The 2,191-nt window shown below is 45.0% G+C and overlaps 1 protein-coding gene across 1 annotated transcript; it reads left to right on the forward strand.

The window, feature by feature from the left end:
• Positions 1-919: 919 nt before the first annotated feature.
• Positions 920-1,661, forward strand: LOC149188890 (uncharacterized). Its single transcript, XM_089410075.1, has 3 exons — positions 920-931; positions 1,119-1,418; positions 1,524-1,661. Exons 1-3 carry the CDS (start codon positions 920-922, stop codon positions 1,659-1,661), a joined length of 450 nt encoding a protein of 149 aa, XP_089266201.1.
• The last annotated feature ends 530 nt before the right edge of the window (positions 1,662-2,191 follow it).

Genomic DNA, 2,191 nt, shown 5'->3' on the forward strand with positions numbered 1-2,191 from the left:
AGTTCTTAAATCTGGCCTTTGGAGCGAAAATAGTATGGAGGTTAATAACGAGACCCTCATCGTGGTGGAAAAAGGTGCTGGAGATCAAATATCTAAACTTCCAAAGGCAGAAGCTCCTTGACTCCAATATCCCCAACAGAGACTCCACTAAAATCTGGAGGTTATGCAAGAAAGCCCTACCTCTTATGATTCAAAATATTTCGAAAGTTCTAGGGGGGGGAGCCAGCATCAACTTTGGAACTGACAAAATCCAGGGACAACAACCATTGATCATGCATAAAGAGGCCATACCCGTCATCAAATTTCTTAACAATAGAGGCATCCATCATCTGGCTCAAATTTCCAGTTGGGACCCTCATTCCCATGCCTGGACTGGTTGGTCCTTCCCAGAAATCCCCAACGCTTTAGAACCCAGCCTCAGCTATCTGAAGTCTCTCCTCCACAGCAAGGCTCCCATCAAGGAAGGTGAAAGGGATGGTTTTTGCTGGGACTCAACAGGAACAAATTATACAGTCAGAGCAGGCCATCAACACCTTTGCAATAGCACCTTTCAGATGAATTTGTGGAACCATTGGAAAATTGTTTGGAGATCAGAGGCTCTCCCAAAAATAAAATTTTTTATATGGCTCCTGCTGAAAGGCAAAATCTTAACAACAGAGAACCTAAAAAGAAGAGGCATCAACGGCCCATCCAGATGCCCCAACTGTTGCAATGCCGAAGAAACGATGCATCATCTATTCATAGAATGCCCTTTTGCTGTTGAATGCTGGGAAAAGATGTCTTCCACTGGCAATTTAATTTGGGAACCTCAGCATACCATAGCGGAGAGAATCTACAAATGGAGAAAATGTTGCCCCTGGAAAGAAAAAAGAAGCAACTTGGTGAAGAGAGTATGGAACATTCTCCCTCACACCTTGCTATGGCGTATCTGGTTAGCTAGAAATCGAAAAATTTTCCAAGACAAGAGCTCAACTACACAAATAACCTGCAACAAAGCCAAAATCCTTGCTCTGGAAACTATCTCAATCAACACCACTGGAAAGATAGATGCAACAAGATATAGTGTGGAGGAGCGAGATTTCATAAGTTACATTCTGGAAAAAAATCATAATGTACAGGAAGGTAGCAGGAGGGATGCACAGAGCAAGGCAGAAGCTAGCTCATGGAAAGTTAGATTAAAAGAAGAGGAGTTCGCCAATTGGATACAAAACTGCAACTGCTTCTATCTATTCTTCGACAGGGCATCTAAATCAAATCCTGGTACAGCTGGAGCAGGGGGGCTGATTATCAACGCCAATGAGGAGTGCATCCTCCATTATGAGTGGGGTCTAGGGAAGGTCTCAAATAATAGAGCTGAAGCACTAGCTTTGTTTCAGGGCCTAACTCAGTTAGGCAAACTGAGGATAAAGAAGGCAAAGGTATTCGGTGATTCCTCTGTTGTCATCTGCGTAATGGTCCATCAGCAGGACTCTCCCAACACTCTCCTTTAGCAAATTAACAGACGCAATCAAATTCTGTATCAGGCAATGGATGACATTCAATACTACCATATTCTTCGTAACCTTAACAAGAGGGCTGACGGTTGCGCCAACAGTGCGTGTGGAAGGCCAGTTGGCACCCTAAGCTGCAACTCTAAGGAGACTTACCAACCTTTGCCATGACTCCAAATAAACTCAACAGCGTTAAGCCTAAAAGCACTGACAGAATCGATTGGAATCATCTTCCTCGGGATTTCAACAGGATTGCTTACTGCAGCAGGATATTGCAAGGACACGAAATCCACAAAATACTCATTAAGCTTGACAATCTCATCAAATCTGCCGGCAGATGTCTCCTCAGATCTGATTCATGGATCCTCCAGGACATCTCTCTGGTCTACCCTCAGGATTCCCTCCTTCATCCCGTGACTGGTTGGTCCCTCTCCCGCCTCACCACTCTCCAGCTTCTTCCTATATCTCACCCCCTTCCTTCATTCATCAACGCTAAGTATTCCTCACTTCGTCGCTTGCTCCCTGTTATTGCTTCCAAGCGAACTTGTCCTCAGGTGATTTCTCGTGTGCTGTGTTGTCTATCGAACCGTCGCTTCTGCTTCAGAGATAGTCTCTGCCCTCTGTGTAGCGATCCGAACCTCTGGACAACTCTCTTTTGCTCTATCCGTCTGACTGTCTTCCTCGCCTCCAAGCGGTTTCAG

This window comes from Pinus tabuliformis, chromosome 3_1, assembly GCF_031772625.1.
Source record: "Pinus tabuliformis cultivar Carrire ecotype Pingquan chromosome 3_1, CPIR1, whole genome shotgun sequence".
Lineage (NCBI taxonomy): Eukaryota > Viridiplantae > Streptophyta > Pinopsida > Pinales > Pinaceae > Pinus > Pinus tabuliformis.

Excerpts from the sequence above, each read along its gene's own strand:
- LOC149188890 (XM_089410075.1), top strand. Across the intron at positions 1,419-1,523 it reads TGAGGATAAAGAAGGCAAAG|GCAATGGATGACATTCAATA; the intron begins GTATTCGGTGAT and ends ATTCTGTATCAG.